The 23865-nt window shown below is 42.2% G+C and overlaps 2 protein-coding genes across 10 annotated transcripts in view; one reads left to right on the forward strand and one right to left on the reverse strand.

Annotated features, from left to right (window-relative positions):
- GlcT (ceramide glucosyltransferase) overlaps positions 1 to 23865 on the forward strand; it is a 128202-nt gene that overhangs the window by 46220 nt on the left and 58117 nt on the right. For all 3 annotated transcript variants that reach the window (XM_053785941.1, XM_053785940.2, XM_053785942.2), the window contains exon 2: positions 3958 to 5725. In XM_053785941.1, coding sequence (XP_053641916.1) covers positions 5286 to 5725 — 440 coding nt within the window. In that variant the 5' untranslated portion in view covers positions 3958 to 5285. The remainder of the gene's footprint in view (positions 1 to 3957; positions 5726 to 23865) is intronic.
- LOC128695389 (phosphatidylinositol 4,5-bisphosphate 5-phosphatase A) overlaps positions 1 to 23865 on the reverse strand; it is a 127397-nt gene that overhangs the window by 8369 nt on the left and 95163 nt on the right. The window lies entirely within an intron of this gene.

Consider the following 23865-nt stretch of genomic DNA (forward strand, 5'->3'; position numbering starts at 1 on the left):
AGTCACAGGTGAGCCACAGGAATGTTAGGAAGTACGTATTTTTTTCAGTCTCATAGTAGTCGGGAAGTGGAATGATCTTGTTAAGGAAGTGGTGGAGGCTGGTTCCGTACATAGGTTAGGTAAGGTTTGTCAAGAAACAGGATAAGTGTTTTCTGACGCGGGTTTTAGTTATATGACCCGCAGCTGGAGCTTTCGGTCATCTGGCCGAGGCCTTCCGCTGGCTTACCGGTCTACCCCTTTAAGAATTATAGTTATGATTGGAACCGTTAAAGTACTGGATGTACTCTGATACGTTCCCCTTATTGCCTCCATTTCAAGTAAGACTGTGAATCTCCAGTTCGGAAACAGGACGGGGGCCGAGGATGCAGCAGACATTTACCTTCTTGCTGCCCACACTGAGACGCTGAAACAAAAAAGTGGCAGCCTTTGGGACCCTGGTAGTATAGATGAACCTGGAAGTCGATCCTCTGAAGAAGCTCGTTGCTCGTTTTCCCCCATGGTCCAAGGGTTTCTGGATCTACTGGGGCAAATTTGTGCTAATGACTCGTCCAATTTTTGCCGAGTTTGAATTCTTTCCTATGATCAACAGCAGCACCTTATTTTTCTCAAACTATGAGGTACAGTAGGTGTCGGCCAGAGTGAACACAGTATGGTCCCATGTGAAGAGTCTTCCATTCTTCCAGGGATAGATAGTGATCTTATCAGGACGGTTAACAAGATACAACAGAGATTCCTGAATGCTCGGAATCGGTGCTCTCTCTCAGCTAGGCACCCAGAAGAAACGAGGCTTCTCTTAATGGTGACTTTGTTGTGTTCTGCGTGCCACCCATGGGAGTTAGGACTGTTCAAACATGTAGCCCATATGGGCCGGCTTGCGCCTTGCCGCAAATACACTTATATTCAGTGTGGATGGGGGTAGCAAGGTAGAGAGTCACTGCATTATGGAGGAATTTAGGGTCAAGACGTGTTCCCATTGCAGAAATAGGAACTGTTAGGAGTAAGTCTCCAGAGAGATGAGCAGTCTCCCTGATGATGAAGCGGCAGCGAGCATGCTTTATATACCTCTACGGCAATGGGGCTGTTCCAGGTGGATCGCTAAAATATCGCGCAAGATGCCCAAAAACATCTGTTGCCCACAGGGAGCTGAAATAAGAATTATTCCTAGTGGGTAACGGACTAAATTATCTCCTTTAAATGAGATAAATTTAAATTTAAATTTCTTTAAAAATTTATCGGCACATTAAAAGAGATGATAGTATTATGAATCAACATGTTCATATTAAAAGAGAATTATAAAAAAAAGGGAGGGATAAAAAGTGTCCAACAAGCTTAGGATGGTAAAGTTTCAGGGGAATCCAAAACAGATTACTGACAATAAGAAAGAAATGTAGGCAGAAAGTAAAGTGATAATGATAATATTGATGAAAGAACATGGATATATACACTTAAAACATCTTAACTGGATACGTTTCGGTTCTGGAAACTTCATCATTCCAAGTGACCATGATTCCAGCCAGGACCGTATCATAGCCAGTAAAGATATCCGAAGAGTATTCACCAGTACCCGTTCATCCAGAAATTAATGTATTGAAGTTTATTTGTTGTCTCCACACGAGTAGATGCAAAGGAAATCCTAGTAACTGACACTAAAATCCAGAGGAAATTAGTTACTAGAGACATGGTTATTGAACAGGTAGATCGACTAAAGCAAAATGAGTCCCTGAATTCAGGCGAACTGTTTAAAGGGTTCTTAAAGACTGCAAGATACAGCCGCTAACTAGTCTGTTCATTATATTACTTCATACTGGTATCATACCCGATATGTGGAAGATGACTAATGTGATTCTCGTCTACAAAACGAAGATAAATCCTTACCATCGAAATACTTTCAATAGACAAATATATGAATGAGACGGACCTGCCATGTATCGACTAGTAGGCCTTCATTGCTTTATAATGTGATGCTGGTAAAGGGCTCTTAATTCAAGCGGATGAGGCTACCCCCATCCTCTTTCATGGGGCCAGACCTGATGGCCTCCAGTTACAAAGGCGCTGTATGATGGTGATTAAGCGCTTCCCCGTGAATGTAATAAAAATAAGCAAGTGGAAACTGTGTAAATGTCTCCCTGCCCTCTCACTCTGAAAAAAATGTGCACGGCGCCCACTTGTATTTTTATTTATCAGCTGATCAATGATTTCCAGTATGGGCGCCACCGCCATGGTGGCTAGGCGCCAGCATGTATGGGCTCAAACTAACGCATACCCTTATGCACTTCAATATACACGACACCTTCATTCTTATACACTTCAAGTCGGACCGAAACGCAATCATAAGTTTCTCCTATGTACAGGTTATTTATGTATTATTCCAACCATGGTATTCTGCCTTTTTATTCGTTACATTCATGGTTATTCACTCCAACATATACAGTCGTGTATGCACACTTCAGCTTATACAATAGTATATCAGTAGAACATAAGTATTTAATACCAACTTGTTGATGAATAAGACGTGGACAACAGCTATAGGTAGTTTTACTGAAAAAAAAATTCGTTCGCTCTGGGATTTCATCATTCAGGACACTTTCATAGTGCAGGCAGGCATGCACACGCTCGCACGCACGCACAAACGCACGCACCTGGACCTCATTGGGTTCTTGGATTCATTGAACGCTGGACGGAAAGAGGGAGGGAGAGGGAGGTATATACAGTCAACAGTAAGATAAGTGAGAAAGGAAACGAGTTAAGCTTGAGGATGTTGGTTGGGTTGTAATAAACATTACACACGTCCTCCTTTATAAGCTTGGTCTACTTTGACGGCTGGCACTGTGTACTGGGCCTCATTTCAGGTGTGGTCCTTAAACCAGATGCGTCTCTTATATAGCGGTTGTCCAGTTTTATCTGCTAATTTGTGAGTTGTTATTTGCAGCTATTATGTTGCCATGGGGCGGTGAGTGTGCTTTCAGTGTAGAATTTGTAGTAGTCTTGCCTTTAACCTTTTCTGTCCTATACTTTTTTTCCTCCTCCCTCCTTCCCTCTTCCTCTTTCCCTCTTCCTCCTTCCCTCCTCAGCCCTCCCTTCCTCCCCCTCTCCCCCTCCTCCCCCATTCTCCTTTTCCTCCTCCTCCACCTTGGTTCAGGTCACCCTGGTTTAGGTCTCCTTGGTTCATTTAGGTCACGGCAACCAGCCTGCTAACATTGGTAGAACTCAACCAGAAGTGAAAGTGAAGGACACCCGAGGTCACGCCACCTTTCAGTGGGATGCCCTGGTGAAGGGCTCACTCTTGCTCAGTAGAATTGAAGTAGACCTCTATTTCTTCGAATCAAACCTTATTGCATCCCATCCCCAAGGCGGTGAATGCCTTACGGGTTAAGCGTTTCGTTATGATTGTAATGGATGTCACACTTAACTTGTACTGGTCAGTTTCGTATATTTTTTTAAACACACCGGCCGTCTCCCATCGAGGAAGTGTCACCCGAAAGAGAAGATTTTTTTTTCCGTTTTACACTTAGCTATTTATACGGGAAAATGGGTTACAAGCTCCTTGCTCCTTTCATTTTTAGTCGCCTCTTACTGAATTTCATATCACTTCACTTATTTTTTACAAGACTAACTAACTGAAGGGATGAGTCTTTCTAAAGGAAAGCATTTACAGTTTTGCAAATTTTGATATTCCAACTTTTTATTTTAAACTAAAACTAACCTAGCAGCCTAACCTATAATAAAGCAGTAACATTTTACAGATTTTGATATTCCGACGTTTTATTTGAAACCTAAACTAACTTAATATAACCTGTTACAAATAATTTAATTTACGTACTGTTAAAGAATTTTATTAATTATATTTCATTGTTTTTCCTGTGAAGGAAGTGATAAAAATTCCGGGTGATCCATTTTACCAAATTTATTTATTCGCAAAATTCAGGCAGGTGCTGACTGCATTGTCTTATTTTTCAGGTGGTCCGGAAAAAGGGAATCATATGCGAGACAGGAAGGAAATAAGTTATTACCAGCGTTAGATCCACACTGCCTCCACCCACGCCCGCACCTCCGCGCACGCCTACGATTCTGACACGTGCCCATAGCGCCCACACCGAGAAGCAAGTGTCAGCAGCTGCTCAGATTCGCTGGTACTGTGGGTCACAGGAAGAACTCACAGGGACATGTTTCCTCACAGGCGCATGTAGTGCTCCTACTCAGACTCTGACTCACTCTCACTCTCACTCTCTCTCTCTCTCTCTCTCTCTCTCTCTCTCTCTCTCTCTCTCTCTCTCTCTCTCTCTCTCTAACACCATTATCATGCCCTGATTTCCCAAGAGACTTAAGTGTTCACCTTTTTTAACAAGTGACCTCTCTCTCGATTTTTTTTTTTTTTTTGGTAATCTGGCGAAGATTTTGTCTCGTGTTTCAATAAAAAATCTAAATTTGCATATTAACTATGTATCAAGTGGCTAAATTATGTGGTATGTGTGGTGTTCTAATCAAAGGTCAGAGGTAAACTGCTGCTTGGTACTGACTACTCTGGAGAGACTAAACAAATCTACATAGACCGTCCACGTATCTGAAATGACGGTAAAGTTACATTGGATTGTTATCGAGAACTATAGTACTATCATCCCCAGCACATGATAACCAGTGTGCAATACCTCTAATGCATTTCCCCAACAAACTAAACGTTTGAAAATATTTTGTTTGTTGTGTTGAGGAAAGACCCTAGAGTTGCTTCCCAATATTAGCAGTACTTTACCCTCGATTCTGAACTCTAAGCCGAACCTAGCCTTTGTTAGTCATCGCAGGGAAAAGTGCGTTGTCCATACATGACTATTATGGATGAAAACGTGAGAATAAAACGGAGTTTTTGGGATGGAGAGAAAAAGTGAAAATATTGTGGTGATTTACCTGAAGCATTACTTTACAAGACCCGCCAGTGATGAAGCGTAAATAAAAAAGGATATGTTCATAACGATGTGCACTAGAAGGTACAATTTTACATTGAACAAATCTGAGCAGAAAATATAAATATTTTTTTATAACGTTTGACAACTGATACAGTTTAAAAAATATTAATCTATGAAAAAAATTAATAAAAAATATAAACTTAAGATAAAGAGAAGAAACACTAAGTTATATACAATATATAACTTTTAGAAGTACAGTGTGTGGAAGTTTTGATAAAAATAAGCCTAAGGGAAACTTTGCCAACAATTGTTATTGCAAGTTGTGCAAACAAGAGTGAGGAGCGAGAGGCAGTGGGGCCACCTCGTGCAGGAGTTTTGACCAGTTCGATGTTGAGACCCGGGCGTGGAGCGGGAGGCTGGTTGTCTAGTTCAGACTGGCTCTGGTTGTTGTTAAGAGGCACCTTCGGCAGCACTGGCCGTAACCACACCTGGGCCTGGAACGTTGGCTTCCTCCTCCTCATCTCTGCAGCTCATCATAATCTCCCCTCAACAACCACTTCCTTTCTCTTCTTCCCAACCCACGCCACCTTCTTTACCTCCCCGGCGCCCTCGTCCTCTCCTGCTGTGCCCCATTCCTCTCCTGCTGCGCCCCAGTCCACTCCTGCGCCCCTGCCCATAGTAGAGGTCAGCTTGCCTGCCAAGGAAGGCAGCAGTGAGAAGAGCGTCACCATGACGGATGCACAAGTGTATAAGGTGTTGCTAGCCTCCGCCATCCTTATCTTCTGGTCAGGCTTCTGGGTGGTTCACCTTATAGGCATCATTTACGGGTGAGTACCACCTTCTGCCGTGTTTCTCGTGTTGTCTGCTCACCTATATGTACTCTTTGTTGCCTTTGCAGGACCACCTTCAACTCCTAGGTTCAGATTTCTAACCAATGATTATTTAGTTTGGTTATTAACTCTACGGAAGACTTAGGGTTTTATATCTGCATTTGACTACTCTCTTATGCTTTGTTAGATCTACATTTGACTACTCTCCTATGTTTTATTATATCTCCACTATCTCTAAAATATTTCCTTAATGCAAAAATACTCATTGTTCTGTTTCTTGCAGCGCTACAAAGATGGTTCCTATCTACATTATTGATAATAAGGTAGACATGTGTCGGCCTTTTGTCGGGGAAGGGGGGGAAGGCATGGCAAAACACTAGTGTCAAAGGGGACACGTGAAAGTGGTTTAGTAACCAGTTAGGCCCATAGCAGAGCACTTTAGTAGCGATCACTGGCTTACTCGTGCTGAACTCAGTTGCGAATTAAATACAACTGCTTTGTGTAAATTTGTGGGAAGTTACATTCATCATGCTTTGTGGCAGTATTCATTGTTTACGGAGTGAGGAGCTAGTTTCGTTAGTTCTTAAATATAGCGAGTACTTAGGTCATATTCAGTGCGTTCCTCAGATATTTGTTGCAGCCCATACGTCTCGCCCTGCCCGGCCCTGCCTTAGTTGTGGTGAAGAATGGTAGAGGGAAAATTTGCCATGGGAGGGGTTGTGAAGGATGGTAGATGGAGGGGTTGTTTTGAGAGGGGTTGCGGTGAAGGATGGTAGAAGGGGGTTTGTCATGGTAATGGTTTGGCGAAGGATGATAGAGGAGAAATTTGCCGTAGAAGGGGTTGTGGTGAAGGATGGTAGATGGGAAATTTGTCGTGGTAGGGGTTGCGTAGAAAAATGATTGAGAGAAGTTTTGTCATGGGAATTAAATGAAGGATGGTAGAGGGAAGAGTTGTCGGGAGCGGTTGTTGTGAAGGATAAGTATGATGTAGGGGAGATTTGTCGTGGGAGAAGTTATGAAGAATGGTAGAAGGGATTTGTGTCAGTATTGTTAATGGAAGAGGCTGTAGTGACGGAGAGAGAAATAGTTGTGCTGAAGGATGGTAGAGTGAGTTACTATCTGGTAACCCCTGGGAATACGCATGCACACAACCATCCATTCTGGAGGCGGGCATGAGCTGACGGAGTTGCGTGTCGTGTCGGTGGGGAAGACGTGGAAGGCTTTTGCACTCATCCATTCTAGGGCCCCAAACTCATTCATGTTTTAAACTAAAATCAACAATGCACTTAAAAGCTTTACCTCTTATTAGGTCTACTTATTGAAGACTGGAAAAAAGCTTAAGTATAAAATACGTATACTTAGTTGAAAAGTTTAAATATGAAATGCGTAAATTTGTAAATGAAAAATAATGTGAATATGTAATGGGATCTCTTTAGTGTTTAAATTAAGCTTTTATTATTTTTTTGTATGGCCTTAGATTTTGGAGGGGCTAAGGTTATTTTAAATTTTGTCTCTAAGTGAGTTATTGCCATTGATGCTCGCTTCTCTGTATCCTGTTATTTTTTCTTATATTTTAAAGGTAACTAATATTTTGCTTGGATTGTAATGTAAGAACTATATTCAAATGTATTGTGACATTTTGTGGTATATACCACAAAAATAATGCATAACTAACAGAAAAGGCACAATACCGTGACTGGAACGATACACTTTAAATAACCCGCGGGTTATTTGTGTATAGTAATAATGCGTAAGAAAGATAACGTGTTTGGTTATATATACTAAAATGTTCATAAGAGGGATAACATGGTTGATTATTGAAGCTAGAAAGTGATAATATCATTGGTTATGTATACTAATGATAATGTGTTTGTAAGAAGAATACAGTGGTTAGGTGTTAAAGGCTGGAAGTGATAATGTGAGTGTAAGGAGGGATGACACGGTTGGTTATATATTGGTTTGGTTATTGAAAGTTGGAAGTCGTCAAGGAATGATAGATGATGTGTAGCCTAATGTCTCTTTTGTGACACGAAGGTGGACCCATTGTAGCCTAGTTTTTTTTTTTTCCCCTCTTTCTCCTCCCCAACATGTAGGTTAGGTGGACGCAGAGAGGTCGAGTCAGCCTAGCCTAGAGCCCTAGCCTATTAATCAATGTGGTGGCTTACTTTGGAGCCCCTGCTATTAGGGACAAGGAGGCTGGATCTTGTTTGAGTGTTTTAGGAGTATTCTGGGGAGTATGGAAATTGTAATAATAATATAATTACCGACAATATGTTAGGTAAAAGGACACGGGTAATTAATGTGGCATTTTATAGCGGCAACGTTTCGCTCTCCAGAAGGTATGTGAGGCTAATATACAATGGTAGGATTGTTGGCGTCTTTTTTCCTTGTAAACATGCAAGATATCAGGTACGTCTTGGTACTTTTACATTTAGGTCACACTACATGCATGTAAACATGTATTTACAAAGATTCGTCAGAGTTTTCTTCTATTTTCTTAATAGTTCTTGTTCTTATTTATTTTACTCATCTCCACGGGGGACTGGAAAGGAAGCCTTCCGTAAACCACGCGTGTCGTAAGAGACTTGCTAAAATTCCGGGACTAGTAACCCCTTCTGTATAAATTGCTACTAAAATTCCGGGACTAGTAACCCCTTCTGTATAAATTGCTACTAAAATTCCGGGACTAGTAACCCCTTCTGTATAAATTGCTAAAAATAAGAATAGGTGCTGTTGGAGTGTGAGCAAGGTAACATTATGAAAGGATTCAAGGAAACCAGTTAGCCGGTGGGAAATACAGTGCCTGCACTCTGAAGAAGGGGTTGGGATAGACAGTGATGGAGTGAATGATGGTGGAAGCGGTTTGTTTTTATCACCCTGCCTCGGTGGGAGACGGCCGGTGTGTTAAAGAAAGGACACAGAGGGTATATGTAAGTAACAATGTGAGGTGAGAGGATAAGCATTGCAACAGACCTACTGACTCTTGTTGTAGGGAATAGTAGAAGTGGAGAGAGAATTCTTGGTTGCTATGTGATGGCGGGGTTTGTCGTTTTGAGGAGAGCTCTTAATAATGCTTCAGAGATAATGAAGCTGCCATTATTCTGTTTAACGGAGTCTGAAATGGCGATTAAGGATGATTCAAGGCATTTACGTCTTTGGAAATTTGATTCTTTGATCACTGGCAAGGCATTACTGAATCTCATTAAGTGGTTGGTGGAGTTCCTGTGGTATACACATGCCTTGTTTCTAGACTTCGTGCTGTATCACGAATTGAACTCGGGAAAGTGATTGATAACGGCCCTGGGAGGAAAGGTGTTGAAGAGTAGTATGGTTTGATTTTGATAGGCCTCCAGTAATGGATAGGTAATAATTTTTGTGCTTCGAAAATGTTAGTTGTAATTTTAAGTGAGTTTTTTTTTTTCTATTTTAAGGTTCTGTATGTATAGGGATTTGTAGAATTTAGGAAAATCGTGGATTATCTTAACTCTGCTTTCATTAGAGGGAGAAAAGTGGATGTGATGTTGGACACCAGCTCAGCCATCCTCAGGTGGGGGTAGGGGGGTTGAGAAATGAGGATCTTTTTGTGAGAGCCAGATAGATGGGACTCAGCCACTGTGTGATGGGGTTAGGCGAAAGGAAGATGGGGCTGCAGGCCTACTAGAATGGTATACTATGAAGAGTTCACTTTTAATTATAGGCAATATTTCTGCCTTTTCTAGTTGTATATCTGTTTCTCATAGTTGCTTATTAGATCATTGTAATAACCCTCCTATAGTGTAATATTACCCCCCTCCCCCAGTAAGCCAGTAATTGTATATTCCTCTTCAGTTATTATTTGTGTATAAAATATAAAGGAACGATACCCTGAGTTCAACCAAATATGAATAACATAAGAAAGAACACTGCAGCAGGTCTACTGGCTCATGCAAGGCAGGTCCATGTCACCTCCTGGCTTAGACCAATGACCCACCTAATCAGGTCACATCCACTGAAGGAAGGAATACGGCATCAGACCTAGTAGCACAAGCTAGTCAGGTCTAACTCACACCCACCCACACCCACTCGTGTATTTATCTAACCTATTTTTACTTTAACCTTCACATGGATATTGAAATTTATGACGACGTTTCGGTCCGACTTGGACGATTAACTGACCGAAACGTCGTCATAAGTTTGTCTCGTATGTGCGGGTTATTTGTGTATAGCGTAAAAAATGTATTGTCTTGTTTATTAGATAATTTTCTCCTTTATTATTTATCTGAATATTAACTGATTAATTTTTTTTCTAGTAAAGTAGCTCTATCAAGTGTATTAACAGTATGGATAACAAAAAGGCACAATACCGTGACTGGAACAATACACAAATAACTCGCACATAGGAAAGGGGAGCTTAAGACGACGTTGCGGTCCGACTTTAGGTCCAAGAGTCTGACCGAAACGTCGTTGTAAGCTCCCCTTTCCTATGTGCGGGTTATTTCTTTGAGTATGGAGTGTTGAAAAATCAATAGAATTTTGAAAGTGTTTGTCAGGATGTGAGCTTTCCCCCCTCCTCCATCCGGGTGACAGTGGGAGGGGGAGGAATGGACAGGAAGGAGAGAGAGAGAGAGGCAAAAGTAGAGATAATGTGTCTTTCATAACCAGTAAGGTTAATCACGTGTGCTCACTATCAACAAAGCCCTCCTTATCTTCTATTCTAATGAACCTATCTCATACTCTGCTATATATGCGCGTCCTTGGCGCCTTACTCTCACATGTTCTCATTTATATTCGTGCTCATACACTTTTACACACATACTCCTACATACACTCATTCTCCTGCATACACTTATTCCCCTACACTCTTCTACATGCACTCACATTCATTCTCTCCATGCACTCATATGCTAACAAACACACACACACACACACACACACACACACACACACACACACACACACAGAGGGATGTTAGGAAGTATTTCTTCAGTCACAGAGTGGTGGGGAAGTGGAATGATCTTGGTGAGGAGGTAATGGAGGTATGCCCCATATATAGTTTTAAGAGAAGTACGGTACGATAGGACTCACAAGGCTATGAGAGAGAATTGGAGAGGGGTATATGGGGGGGGGAGGCAAGATCAGAGAATCGGCTCCTGCAACTCCAAATAGGCGAGGTCAAATAGGTGAGTATACGCACACATTTCTAGCATTACAATACACTGATTTATTTGAAACAATTTCGTTCCATCGAAAACATACGTAATGAGTAAACATTAGATCAGTATATAATACTGACAAATTGATAAATACGACGCATATACAACACTGTATATCATTAATTAGAGACGTTTCACCCACCAAGGGGCTTTATCGATATATTGATAAAGTTTCTGGGAGGCGAAACTTCTCTAATTAAAGATACCCAGGCGTTGCACGTGTCTTATTCAAGGAGCATATCTTGGCCAAGTAGAAAATTATGATTTAAATGACTTGTGAAGGCCCCGGGATGTCTTTCTATACTGGGTGACGTAAAGATTGGTTACCTAGTTGGCATCAGTTGCTGGGCTGAGCGCCAACTCGGGTTGGGGTTTATTGGACCAGATCGTGCCCCCCACCCGCCTCCTTTTTCCCACAACCGCGGCCAGTTCGACGTTGACGTCGACTTTTATATATAATAGGTTGATAAGCAGCCATTTAGGAAAGCATTACCATTATGTTATGAAATGGAAAGCCTGTTAAACGTTTTACACTTTGGCAGAATTGCTGTTTTTTTTTCTTTGACGTAGATCTTACAAACTTTTACTTACGTTCATAATATACTTCTCTTCAATATCATGCATGTTTCTTAATATTTCTTATCCCTGTAATACAGCCTTTCCAAATTAGGAAGCCAGGTGTGAGAGTGGGCTGCGGGAGCGATGATCCCGGAGTCATTAACAGATATAACCAGAGCTCGCAACCTACCACAGGACAGAATTGGCAATGTAACCAGTATGGAGGGCAGCATTAGAACCTTGCGGGAGTCTCCAACTGATGTTTATGAGTGTGTGTATATATAATATATATAATATATATATATATATATATATATATATATATATATATATATATATATCTATTTTTATATATATATATATATATATATAATATATATATATATTATATATATATATATTATATATATAATATAACCTCATCCCATGTCTTAATCCCTCGTCATCCTACTCTGACTTTGTCTTTTCTTTTTTTTTTTTCGTCTTTTTCATCGTCTTCGTCTTCACCAAAAATGTTATTTCCGTGTCGATCATTGAGTTGGTGCCATAATCAAACACCTTTGTCCTTAAAATCCACCCTCGTTTTTTTGGGTTCACGTGTTGTCAATTTACGAACAGTCTAAGCAGCATACAAAATTCAGTATTATTTGAAGTAAAACCTAACCTATCTTAAAATTGCATATACAGTAGTTAACCGTCAGTAGCCAATAAGTGAGAGGATAGCGTCTGACAACTTTTATTAAGCTAAGCGCTAAATCCGAAAGGGTCATCTGATAACTTGGAATACACTTTTTACTAGTTGGTTGCTTGGTTTGTATACCTATCGAGTACACGTTATTCAAGCTGCCAGGAACCTATATTCCACCAGTTAAGGGCAGCAACGTTGGTCTGATACGACTCATAACAAATTACATTGTCAAACCAAGTTTAAGTTTCTGGCCTTTTCCTTGTCATCGATGCCGAGGTTCGGAGAAAACACTCTCCCGTCTTTGCATCGGGCACACTCGTCTCACTCATGGGTACCTCATGGAGAGGAGCCCTGTTCCACTCAATGCGAATTGTCTGGTTCCAATTTCAATTCCCATATTCTATTGGACTGTCCTGTCTATCAAAGAGCACGCAAAATTTTCCTCCGACGTTGTCGCTGCTCAAATGCCCTTTATCTTCCCTCCGTGCTGATGGTCCCACCTTCGAAATAGACTCCTCCTTTGACTTTTTAACAGCAACTGATTCATTACACAGACTTTGATAATTTCTCACAGCCCTTTCTAATTCTCCTCTGTTATCCTCTCTACCCTTGCTTCTCAATGATCCTGTACTATCCCCTGCCCTGCTGCGCTGTATGGCCCTCGTAGGTCTAGCGCTTCTCTTGATTATAATAGTAATCCACCAGTTAAGGATGACTTTAAGCCCTAAAACAGGGGTTAAGGTAAATGCTTATTGTGTACACACACTTCCCGGTGTGTGTTTATAATATTAAATTCGTTGGAAACACAACCTTACGTCATATACGGGCTGAGTCAGTCAAGCGAAACCGACTGACCTTGATTTGGTTGGTTATTTTAAGAACACGACGTAGGACAGGGAGACGCCTAGGCATGCCTAGGGGTCTTCTTTGTAATTAATATAACATGTAAGCCACACAGTGTAAACTTTACAAGGAAATATACATTTTGATTTTATTTTTTATTATATGTATCATATGTAGTGGGTAAACTCTTTCAAGGGCGAGGCCTTGATGGTACTGAAAGACTTTTTATCGAAGGAATTTGGAGTTACTCTTCATTGGATCAACGCTGATTACCTCACATTCCCTGGGAGTTGTAGGACCCCTTCATGAATGTTTATTGCTTCCCCATAAATAATAATGGTGATAGTGGATATGTTCTACAACTTGTCTTCGTTGCCCAGGTACTGTTGAAGGTATCGTCATAGTTTTACAATTATGTTGACACATTCTTGTTTAGAATACAATATGCAAAATCTGTTTCAACAACTCACACTAGAAGTAGATATAGCTACTGTGGTTCAGTCATATTTGATGTGCGAGTCAAGTATAGAGAGGGACAAGACTCATACCAGTTTCAACAACAACACGCCCCCATTTGACAACGGCAGATATGGATTTGCTTGGTCCAGGGTGTGCGTGCGTGCGTACGTACGTACGTAGAGTTGTACTCATCGAGTTGTGCTTGTGGGGGTCGAGTCAGCTCATGACTCCGCCTCTTGGACTGGCTTGACAGATATTGCTAGATTCAAATCTTCCTGGCTTTGTCACTGAATGCATTGAATGAGGGAAGCGTCCCCCACCCCCACGTTTAGTTTGTACACTTTTGAATCACCCTGAGACTGAAGAAATACTTTGTAACGTTCCTTGTGGCTAATCTGTCTTCAACTTCCATGTGTAGCCTGTTGTCTTCAGATTCTTCAGATTTAGTTAATCTCTCCAGATATTTCTTATGTGTACATTTAGCTAGTTGTGCTTACAGAGTCGATTCATAGCTCCTGGTCCCGCCTTTGACTCCTATCGACAGGCATTAATGGTCCCCAAACTCCAGGGCCCGATAATGTTTTATCAAGAAAGTCTTTAGTTAGTTAAAGATTAGCCGGTATTCTCCCGGCCCGGGCCTTGTCCAAGTGGTGGCCCGGCCTTGGCTCCCTCTTTAGGGAGTGTCTGAGACCTAAGTCTCCCATGGGAGGAGGCACAAGTACCTCCTCATCTTTGGGACCAACTGTCCCCAGGCCTAGCCACAAGCTAGGCCTCTCTGGTCTGTCATCCCCGCCCCAAGGGGGCTAATGGGAATGACAGTCTTATGAGCTAAAGGCTCGGGCTCAGGCACCTACCCTACCCTAGAAGGGTTAGGCATGGTGTCGATGAAGAAAGCCTTTCCTCGGATAAGAAATATGTAATTAACTAGGCTTCTACTTTACAAACTGAACTGTTTGTCATCTTAATGGCACTAAGTTAATTTATGGCAATTAGCATGACTCTTTGATATTTACAGATTCTATCAGCGATTGACCTACTATATAAATAATTTAAACTTGTTGATTTTAAGAAGCCAGGTACGTGTATAGATACAAAAATCAGGAAAAAAAATTATCGTGTACAGTTGTTATGGATTTCATCTCGCATGGATAACTTAGCCAAATAAATAATATTTCGAAAGAGGTAAAATGAACCTTGGAATATTTGTGCTAAGTGTTAAAAATATTTGAAGAGAGCTAAACCGTGAATTTCAAGTGTCCTAGGAATGCAGTTTGAAGCCAGAGTAGATTTATAACATGAACGTTGATAGGCACGTTTACCGAGCAACTTGACAATAGTGTGTATATAGACTGGCAGATGTTTAAGCCTTGGTTACAAGTATATCTGGAAGTTTTGACATACACAATGCATGCAGACTGACACATGTTGTAGTAAGGGAGGCTTAGTCTTGGTTACAAATATGTCTGCCACTTGGGTATATTCACAGTGATTAATTGAATGTAAAGTATGCAGTTAGCCTTACAGGCACTATCTTTAATACTCTATGGAAATGATACGTAAATCTATGTAGCCTATATATGGATCCAGATGGCATACTGCCGACATTAGTGATGAAAGGATATAGACTACACAACATACTTGTATTGGTACTTGATAAGGCACTATATAGAGTGAAGTTTTGTTTCAGTATTTGCTTGTATCATATTGATGATATACAGTACCCACAAGATGAATATTCATAAAGGATAACGCGATAATAATAATACTACGTGTGTCTTTTATTAATCATCCTGTATTTACTTGACAAATAAGGCAGTTTTATGTAAGATTGTAATTATTATATATCCAAATGTATTTCTGTTAACCCCCATTATTCTCAGGTAATTTTAACGTGGTGTGATAATTGTATTTTTTTTTCATCCTGGTATTTACTGTTGATTTTAAGTTGGATGTTCTTATGTATGCTATATTTATTTGTTATTACCAAGCATGTTGAATGATCTTCCAGTCAGAGCTCTCCGCAAATGTAATGTGGCATGCTAAGAGTATGTTACGTTTTATTCGCCGTATGTCACACACCCCTATAGGCTACCTCCCAACCAGAGAACCGGGTGCTAAAGGTTTAGCGATCAATAGGGTACCCGTCGTTAAATCAGTACCTTTTTTTTTTTTTTTTTTCCCAATTACAGGCAAGCCCTCCAAAGCAGAAACAATGTGGCTCACTTGTGGTAGCATTGACAGGCTTGCCTGAGCTGCTGGTTGATATGGTGCATTTTCTTTGGCTTCTGCCATCTCTTGTCACCGTGTGTACACTTAATATTCAACCTCTGGACATAGTGCACATACTTGTATATATCTGGCAAATTATATCTGTTGAAGGAAATGCAAGTTATATACTATTGCTGAGTTTGTTTGCTCCTCTTTGAAATCCATTACGGCCAGCTCGCAGGCCGTACTATATCTGTGTTCGTAATATGTAAAACCTACCTAAATACTTAATGTATTCTTACACCACCGTCCACATGTAAATGATTCACAATGAACCAGTTGCTCCTCAGGCAAAATTATACTCTATTTCAGTTTATATATTAACCTTTTAGAGAGAGAATGTAAACGCATTTGTGTGTGTTGACATGAGTGTCGTCTGGTAATAGCTAGTATATAGCATGGGAATGTGTGTATGTAGAAGTGTGAGAGTGGGTACACTTGTGCACGTTGCGAATGTTATATTGGTAATAGTTCTTCACACTGTGAGGCTGGCTGGGGAGGTGGGTGTTGGGGAGCGTGAGCGCGTGCGTGTGTGAATGTGTGTACTCACCTAGTTGAGGTTGTAGGGGTCTAAGTCCAAGCTCCTGGCTCCGCCTCTTAACTGTGTGTGTGTGTGTGTGTGTGTGTGTGTGTGTGTGCGCGCGCGCGTGTGTGTGTGCGCTCGCGCTCTAGACATGGTTTTGCTTAGTTATGGCAGGCCAAGAGGCGAAAATTTCTATTTTTTTTTTCACCGTATTGATTTGTCTCGCCCTCTTCCTCTCCCCTCTCCTCCCTCACGAACCGTCTGACCCACACTTGTTTTCACCAATAATACTTACCTTTCTTCACCCCTTACCTCCACTTCCCCTCCCCTTTCACATCACCATCGCCTCCCCTCGCTTCACCCTTTCGATACCCTCCGTTCACCCCCCATTCTCTATGCTCCTTCCTCTCCCATTTCCCTCATATGCTGCTATCCCCTCTACCCCGGCAATAAGTAAATCACATAAACGAACAGGGAAGCCTGGCGGTTGGGTGGCGGCGTTAGAAGTTTAGAGCGTTTAAAAACCAGGAGTTCTTTACATGAAGTCTGAGAGGGGTGGTGGGCGGTGGTTGCCGCACGATGTGCGGGCGGGGATGCCACGGGGTTGCCACGGTGTGAGGGCGAAGTTGTCAGTAATGTAGTAGCACAGTGGCGTAGAATGGTCACTCGTGCATGTGTTGGACTGCCTTCGGTAATCTTGGCTGTGTAAGCTGTATTGGAGTATGATTAAAGTGTGACTGATGACCGTTAACGTATCAACGCTCGAGATTAGTGAGTTATACTTAGATCATACTCCAGTATTGCTTACATATACGTAACCGCTAAAGGCAGTCCAACACAAGGGCGCCCATACTACGCCACTGTACTACATTATTAGTGAGAGGTTGCCACACTCTGTGAGGGCGGGTTGTCACACTGTGAGGGCGGGTTGCCACACTGTGAGGGCGGATTGCCACACACTGTGAGGGCGGGTTGTCACAGTGTGAGGGAGGGTTGCCACACTGTGAGGGCTTCAGTTTGGCTGTAGTGGTGACAGTTTGCTGTTGGATATCACCACCTCTAGCGTGGGTATCACCACCTGTAGCGTGGATATCACCACCTGTAGCGTGGATATCACCACCTGTAGCGTGGATATCACCACCTGTAGCGTGGATATCACCACCTGTAGCGTAGATATCACCACATGTAGCGTGGATATCACTACCTGTAGCGTGGTATCACCACCTGTAGCGTGGTATCACCACCTGGAGAATACACTAGACCTCATATTCACTAACAATGATGATCTGATAAGAAATGTCACCATATCAAAAACAATATACTCAGATCACAACATAATTGAGGTTCAGACATGTATGCGAGGAGCCCCAGACCGACAAAATGAGACTAGTCACGAGGGAGCATTCACCAAATTCAACTTCAATAACAAAAACATAAAGTGGGACCAAGTAAACCAAGTCCTAACCGATATAAGCTGGGAAGATATACTAAGCAACACAGACCCAAACTTATGCCTAGAACAGATTAACTCGGTGGCACTCGATGTATGCACAAGGCTTATTCCTCTAAGAAAAAGGAGGAGATGTAAAATAGAAAGAGACAGGCGCTCCCTTTACAGGCGACGGAAAAGAATAACAGAGCGGCTAAAAGAGGTCAATATATCTGAAATGCGCAGGGAGACACGGGTCAGAGAAATAGCAAGCATCGAACTTAAGCTAAAAGAATCCTTTAGGAGTCAGGAATCGCGGGAAGAACTAAAAGCTATAAATGAAATCGAAAGAAACCCAAAGTATTTCTTCTCCTATGCCAAATCAAAATCGAGAACAACGCCCAGTATTGGGCCCCTACTTAAACAAGATGGGTCCTACACAGATGACAGCAAGGAAATGAGTGAGCTACTCAAGTCCCAATATGACTCAGTTTTTAGCAAGCCGCTAACCAGACTGAGAGTCGAAGATCAAAATGAATTTTTTATGAGAGAGCCACAAAATTTGATTAACACAAGCCTATCCGATGTTATCCTGACGCCAAATGACTTCGAACAGGCGATAAATGACATGCCCATGCACTCTGCCCCAGGGCCAGACTCATGGAACTCTGTGTTCATCAAGAACTGCAAGAAGCCCCTATCACGAGCCTTTTCCATCCTATGGAGAGGGAGCATGGACACGGGGGTCGTCCCTCAGTTACTAAAAACAACAGACATAGCCCCACTCCACAAAGGGGGCAGTAAAGCAACAGCAAAGAACTACAGACCAATAGCACTAACATCCCATATCATAAAAATCTTTGAAAGGGTCCTAAGAAGCAAGATCACCACCCATCTAGAAACCCATCAGTTACACAACCCAGGGCAACATGGGTTTAGAACAGGTCGCTCCTGTCTGTCTCAACTACTGGATCACTACGACAAGGTCCTAAATGCACTAGAAGACAAAAAGAATGCAGATGTAATATATACAGACTTTGCAAAAGCCTTCGACAAGTGTGACCATGGCGTAATAGCGCACAAAATGCGTGCTAAAGGAATAACAGGAAAAGTCGGTCGATGGATCTATAATTTCCTCACTAACAGAACACAGAGAGTAGTCGTCAACAGAGTAAAGTCCGAGGCAGCTACGGTGAAAAGCTCTGTTCCACAAGGCACAGTACTAGCTCCCATCTTGTTCCTCATCCTCATATCCGACATAGACAAGGATGTCAGCCACAGCACCGTGTCTTCCTTTGCAGATGACACCCGAATCTGCATGACAGTGTCTTCCATTGCAGACACTGCAAGGCTCCAGGCGGACATCAACCAAATCTTTCAGTGGGCTGCAGAAAACAATATGAAGTTCAACGATGAGAAATTTCAATTACTCAGATATGGTAAACATGAGGAAATTAAATCTTCATCAGAGTACAAAACAAATTCTGGCCACAAAATAGAGCGAAACACCAACGTCAAAGACCTGGGAGTGATTATGTCGGAGGATCTCACCTTCAAGGACCATAACATTGTATCAATCGCATCTGCTAGAAAAATGACAGGATGGATAATGAGAACCTTCAAAACTAGGGAGGCCAAGCCCATGATGACACTCTTCAGGTCACTTGTTCTATCTAGGCTGGAATATTGCTGCACTCTAACAGCACCTTTCAAGGCAGGTGAAATTGCCGACCTAGAAAATGTACAGAGAACTTTCACGGCGCGCATAACGGAGAGAAAACACCTCAATTACTGGGAGCGCTTGAGGTTTCTAAACCTGTATTCCCTGGAACGCAGGAGGGAGAGATACATGATTATATACACCTGGAAAATCCTAGAGGGACTAGTACCGAACTTGCACACGAAAATCACTCACTACGAAAGCAAAAGACTTGGCAGACGATGCACCATCCCCCCAATGAAAAGCAGGGGTGTCACTAGCACGTTAAGAGACCATACAATAAGTGTCAGGGGGCCGAGACTGTTCAACTGCCTCCCAGCACACATAAGGGGGATTACCAACAGACCCCTGGCAGTCTTCAAGCTGGCACTGGACAAGCACCTAAAGTCAGTTCCTGATCAGCCGGGCTGTGGCTCGTGCGTTGGTTTGCGTGCAGCCAGCAGCAACAGCCTGGTTGATCAGGCGCTGATCCACCAGGAGGCCTGGTCACAGACCGGGCCGCGGGGGCATTGACCCCCGAAACTCTCTCCAGGTAAACTCCAGGTAAAACCTGTAGCGTGAATATCACCTTTGCTACTTTGAAAAGCTGTCCCTCAAGGGCTCTCAAGGAAGGTTCCTTGATGCTGGTGAGGGGCTCTTGATCTAGGGAATTGGATCTGTGCTCCAGTTCCCTGAATTAAACCGAATGCCCTCCACATCCCCCCACAGGCGCTTCCCCCTTGATTATAATAATAATATCCCTCAAGGCACGGTACTCGCCCCACTGTTTTTTTTTTCTCAGTCTCATTTCTGACATAGACAGGGACGTAATCATAGCTCTCTACCATCCTTTGAAGACGTTACTTGAATTTATATGAGAATGGCATCCATAGAAGACAACAATGAGCCTCCAGTCTTGACGAGGGCTTCTGACAACGATATGATATTCATTTGTCAATCATGTGTGTAGCTTGCCCACATATTTATGTGAAACCCTGAACTAATGTGAGTCATTCAACGTTAGTAGTGGAGGCTCGATCTTGCGTTTGCTAATAATGAGACAGCTATATTAACCTCTGTCAGGCAGGCAGAAAGTATTTTCACATTGCTTTAAGTATAAAGACCCATTGTGACATTTGTAATCCGGTTTTTTTGTGCTACCGCGCACAGGATGAGCGTGGGGTACACAGTAAACTTGCCGCTCAGGCAGCACAACTAAAAAAAAAAAAAAAAAAAAAAAACTTGGTGACCTAGGCTTGTAGTGTACATGGATGTTACAAAATGCGACATCTGTTTAGTGAAGATATCTCCAGAGAATGCTAGGTCAACTTATTAATCTAGATTCCCTCTAACTTTTCGCCTGTTTCTGGTTTTGTAACAGTTTGTCAGAATGAATTCTGTTTGTTATTCTGTAAAATTGTCTTCTCAATAGTGCTTTTGGATTACAACTGGATGAATATAAATCAACCTAATAAAAATTGGCTACACTTACAATGGACTTGAAAGTGTAACCAGGAGTATGATGACTAGTGAGTGAGGGCTCACAATCAGTACCGTAGTCTAGCCGGAACTAGCAAAAGTGTTTCACAATAAGTAATTATACAAATTTACCGGGAAATAGTCAAAAACACAAAACAAAAACCAGGAAGAACATTAAAAATACACTGTTTAGTATCACTTGACCTTTCTAACTTAATAATGAAGATGGTTGACATTTCAGTGGGAATGTGTTTGGGGGAGGGGGAAGGAATAGGATCTGTGGAGGGGAAGGAGGAGGTTATTCCTTTTGCTATTAGATTGGGTGGAGGGTAGGGGTCAAGGGTTTTTCTTTTATCAGCTAATGGGATTAGTGCCCCCACGACCAGGTCTCAGACCAGGCCTCGTCAGTTGAAAGCGAAATCTTTAAAAAATGAAACATATTGAGAAGCACGCAGTAAGGAAAAATCAGCAGTCTTGTTAGAGTGCAAAACGTTTAACGGACGCATTTTCACGCAAAACGGTAGTACCTCCGACGTTGATTGCTGTCTACCAAACTATTTACAGCACTTGGTGCAGCGTGTTACAACATATTCAACCAGGTCATTACTCTTGGGTGAAGCGTTACAACACACTCACCCAAGTCATTATTTCACTCGTGAAAGTTTGGTATGGTGCGTGGTGGGGAGGAAGAGCTGAGTGTGATGTTGCTCCAACACTTGTGATGGAATTTAAGGTAATCCAGCACTTGTGGTGAAATTTAAGAGAATACAACAAACGATTCTTTGTTAACGAAACGTAAATTAACATATCACGTACCGTACTAAAATAAACAGGTCGATCTAGGATCCACGAAGGTGATTTTGCCATTACTATCGTACATAGTTGCCTGTTTATCTAATTTGTCACTTTATTAGCTGCTGTTACCAAACGCTGACAGAGTAACGTCGGTTCCATGTTGTGACATAATGGTTTAGAAACCATTGAGGAAATGTTTCGCCAGCCAGTGTCTTCTTCATTTTACAACTATTTTACCTGAGCCGATAATCTGATCAAAATCTTCTGCGAGGTGGACAACAGATTATAATGGCTACTATATAGTGTACAGCAATATCGTATGTTAAAGGTAAATATACTCTTCAGCCCCCTCTCCTCCTTTACCTTTTACTCCTTTTCCCCTACTCTTTTCCTCCATCCTCCTTCTTTTCCCCTTCCCCTTGTCCCCTCCTTACCTACCCACCCTCTTCTCCTGCCCCTCCCCCATCTTGTGATGGAACAAGTTAAAGTGGTGCTTGCACTAGCTCTCACCTTCATTCATCGCAGCCAGGTGTTGCAGACTCCACCCAGACCACTGTGGCATCCAAGCTTACAGCCCACCCAGGCCACTGTGGCACCCAAGCTTACCCCAACCCAGGCCACTGTGGCACCCAAGCTTACCCCCCACCTAGGCCACTGTGGCACCCAAGTTTACCCCAACCCAGACCACTGTGGCACCCAAGCTTACCCCCCACTCAGGCAACTGTGGCACCCAAGCTTACCCCCCACTCAGGCCACTGTGGCACCCAAGCTTACCCCCCCTACCCAGGCTCTGGGCAAGTGTAAGCAAACTTAGGGTGTGTTGCTCAAGTTTTAGTTTTCCCGTGATGCTTAGAAGTGGCTGGTGGTGGTGGTGGTGATGGCGGCGGCGCTACTATTGGTTCTTGTGGTGGTAATAGTGGTGGCGCTAGTTGTGGTGGTGTGATGTTGGTGGTTATGTTAGTCGTGCTGTTCTTCGGCTTTCCTTGTTGCCGGTGTTGTGCTTGTTATTGACGATGTGGTGAGTCATTCGTGTTCTCAGTGGGTAAAGCCTTATCTGTGTGTTACGTTAATATTTACTAGATGACGTCCTGTGAGTCAACTGTTGACATTGTTCCTTCATTACTGGTTATTCCTGTCTTCTCCCGCCTCCGTCTCCCTTCACCTAGGACTAGGTATTTGGCGGGACCTCCGAGAATTTCTACTTATTTGGTTTTACTAAACATTGCTTAATTATAGTTGGCATTATTTCATTCTAGTTAATAGTTTTACTCAAGTTTACATTGGCTTATTTCAATTTACATTGTTTTACTTTAGTTTACATGTTTGTTTTACTTTAGTTTACATGTTTGTTTTACTTTAGTTTACATGTTTTACTCTGATTTACATCGTTTAATTAGTGTACATTGCGCAGATGTTAGCAAGACCGTTATTACGAACATAAGTGATGTCTTGAGGGCCTGTAGCACCTGTTCATAAATAAGTCAGCAAACTCTCACCTCTGCAGTGCATGGACAAAGCAAAACAACAGAGATAAATTCTTAATTTGTGTATTCCTTCACCAGAATTCTGTATAGTTAGTCACAGTACAGTGAATATTTACAAAATAGTATATGTGAGCAACAGCCACTGTAAGAACAGTCTTCGACCAGAGATAATGGAAGCCTACCTATTCTGCTCCACGGGTTGAAGATATCGCTTCACAGGGTTAGTGGTCTTTCACGTCATTGATTGATGAACAAGCAATTAGCATAACAGTGGGGCCCCGACTGTTATATTCTTAACTTCTAGTTCACTGGTTGTGAGGGCATGCCAAAATGGGCGTGTGACGTACGTCGAATAAATTGTAACGTAGTCTTTGCGTGCCACAGCTGTGTTAGGTTACAAACAGTGACATTGTGTGTGTTTGTGTGTGTGTCAGTACTTCATGTAATCTTTTAAAATATTCATGGGTTGCATTTGTTTTATTATTGTCGATTCTAGGAATCATTGCTTCCGCGACCTGGCCTTGGACCATGCTTGGTTGATAGTCTGACTAATCTGTATAAGCAGAGCAGAGGCCAACGTACTACGTTGGCCTTTGCTCTGCTTATTACCAACAAACCCCTACGTTGAACGTAGGGTTTGTTGGTAATTCCCCCTTATTTATTATGGGAGGATGTTGAAAAGTTTTTGTTTTATGATTTAATTTGTGTGTGTGTGTGTGT

This window comes from Cherax quadricarinatus, chromosome 50 (genome assembly GCF_038502225.1).
Source record: "Cherax quadricarinatus isolate ZL_2023a chromosome 50, ASM3850222v1, whole genome shotgun sequence".
Lineage (NCBI taxonomy): Eukaryota > Metazoa > Arthropoda > Malacostraca > Decapoda > Parastacidae > Cherax > Cherax quadricarinatus.